Source organism: Pteropus vampyrus, unplaced genomic scaffold, assembly GCF_000151845.1.
Source record: "Pteropus vampyrus isolate Shadow unplaced genomic scaffold, Pvam_2.0 Scaffold10971, whole genome shotgun sequence".
NCBI lineage: Eukaryota > Metazoa > Chordata > Mammalia > Chiroptera > Pteropodidae > Pteropus > Pteropus vampyrus.
This window is the reverse complement of record NW_011899752.1, coordinates 1-1,789: the sequence shown is the minus strand read 5'-3', so window position 1 is coordinate 1,789 and position 1,789 is coordinate 1. Positions and strand designations below refer to the sequence as shown.

General features: G+C 39.7%; 1 protein-coding gene across 1 annotated transcript in view; it reads right to left on the bottom strand.

Annotated features, from left to right (window-relative positions):
• LOC105310758 (membrane-spanning 4-domains subfamily A member 6A-like) overlaps window positions 1-1,103 on the bottom strand; it is a gene marked incomplete at both ends in the record, with an annotated part of 5,919 nt that extends 4,816 nt beyond the window's left edge. Inside the window, one exon of the mRNA XM_011386873.1 lies at window positions 1,047-1,103. Within this exon, the coding sequence (XP_011385175.1) occupies window positions 1,047-1,103 (57 nt within the window). The remainder of the gene's footprint in view (window positions 1-1,046) is intronic.
• Between the last annotated feature and the right edge of the window lie 686 nt (window positions 1,104-1,789).

Genomic DNA, 1,789 nt, shown 5'->3' with positions numbered 1-1,789 from the left:
TAGAAAACCTAGAAACATTGTTCTTGTATTGTACTACTTAATATGATGGTCACTAGCCACATGGGCCACCTAGATTTAAAGTAAACTTAAATAAAATTTAAAATCCACCAGCTACATTTCAAGAGATTAGTAGCCACACCTGACCACTACATTGGACAGAGTAGCTATTGCATTTCCATCATCACAGAAAATTCTACTGGATGGCATTTGTAGAGTAGTTTGGGGTCTCGGTGCGGGTTCCAAATAATCATTGCTACATTTTGATGAAAGAAAGAGAGATATTGGCACTGTCCTGAGCACATTCTCTAATTTCTTGCTGCCTTCGGGAGACTTTTGCAGTTGAAGTTTCCAAATCGAGTTTCTGTGCCACTGTGTTAGCTGGCTTGTTGGCTTTCTCACGATGGCCCTCCCACCGTCCGACTGGCCTGAGGGACTCAGTGTACCTTCACTGATTAGAAATCATCTCCCTATAATCCAGCTTCCCTCTTCCTGTCACTTCCAATTCTGGTTTTCTTTGGAAAGAGTTAAAAGCAGGTAAAGTTGTGTTCTTAGCATATGCAAATGACTAATGACAACTTTCAGGAGTTAAGGGTTCATTTTAAAATCCAATAGAAGTGTTACCTTTCAGATCAGAGAGATAAAAGAATGAGAAAAAATTCCTCACACAAGCAACATTTTAACTGGGTTTTCTCAAGGGTTTTGACAGATGCACTAAAGTAATGAATCTACAACAAATAGACTTATTTAAAACATAGTCAACTTCTTTGTCATTGAAGATTTAAATTTGAAGGCCAATCACTATCAAAAGGGCATTATAGGAGGCTGACTTTTTCCAGAATAATCGCCTGGGCACTGGTCCAGGGTATGACGCAATACCTGGATGTGGACTGTGATCTAGGGTACAGCAGTTGCAGGAATGTGCGCTGGACAGGACTGTAGATGACCCAGGAACAGTTCCTAACTCTGCCCAACATCTGCCCTGACTCTGCAAAGTGCAGAGATGGACCTTGGAGAGCTCATTTTGATGCTATTGTTCTCATACTCACCAAAGGCTTAGTGGACTTTTTCTCTGTGATGATTGATAGAGATCCAGAAATGACAAACTACTCAGAAAAGAGAAAAAATGGTCAAGTCACTGTCTATGTACAGATGTAGCAACAATGTTATTTTCACAGCATTTATGGAAAACTCCCATGGGAGAAGCCCTGGGGGACCAATGATACAAAGACCCAATTAAATATAGATATGTTCCTTTTTGCCTGTAGAATATTCAGAAAAGTATGAGAAAAGGCAGACATGTGTAGGAATCTATTCCAATAAACAAATGAGGGCCTTTAATATCCAAAATATCCAAAATATCCAACTCAATAACAACAAAAACACAAACGATCCAATCAAAAATGGGCAGAGGACCTGAACAGACACGTCTCCCCAGAGGACATACAAATGGCCAACAAATATATGAAAAGATGCTCAACATTGCTAGCTATTAGGGAAATGCAAATCAAAATCACAATGAGATACCACCTCACACCTGTTAGAATGGCCATAATCAACAGGACAATAATAAGAAATGTTGGAGAGGATGTGGAGAAAAAGGAACCCTCAAACACTGCTGGTGGGACTGCAAATTGGTACAGCTTCTATGGAAAACAGTATGGAGGTTCCTCAAAAAAACTAAGAATTGATCTACTATATGATCCAGCAATCCCTCTACTGGGTATTTACCCCAAAGACTTGAAAACTCATATCCGAAAAGATATTTGCACACCGATGTTCATAGCAGCAT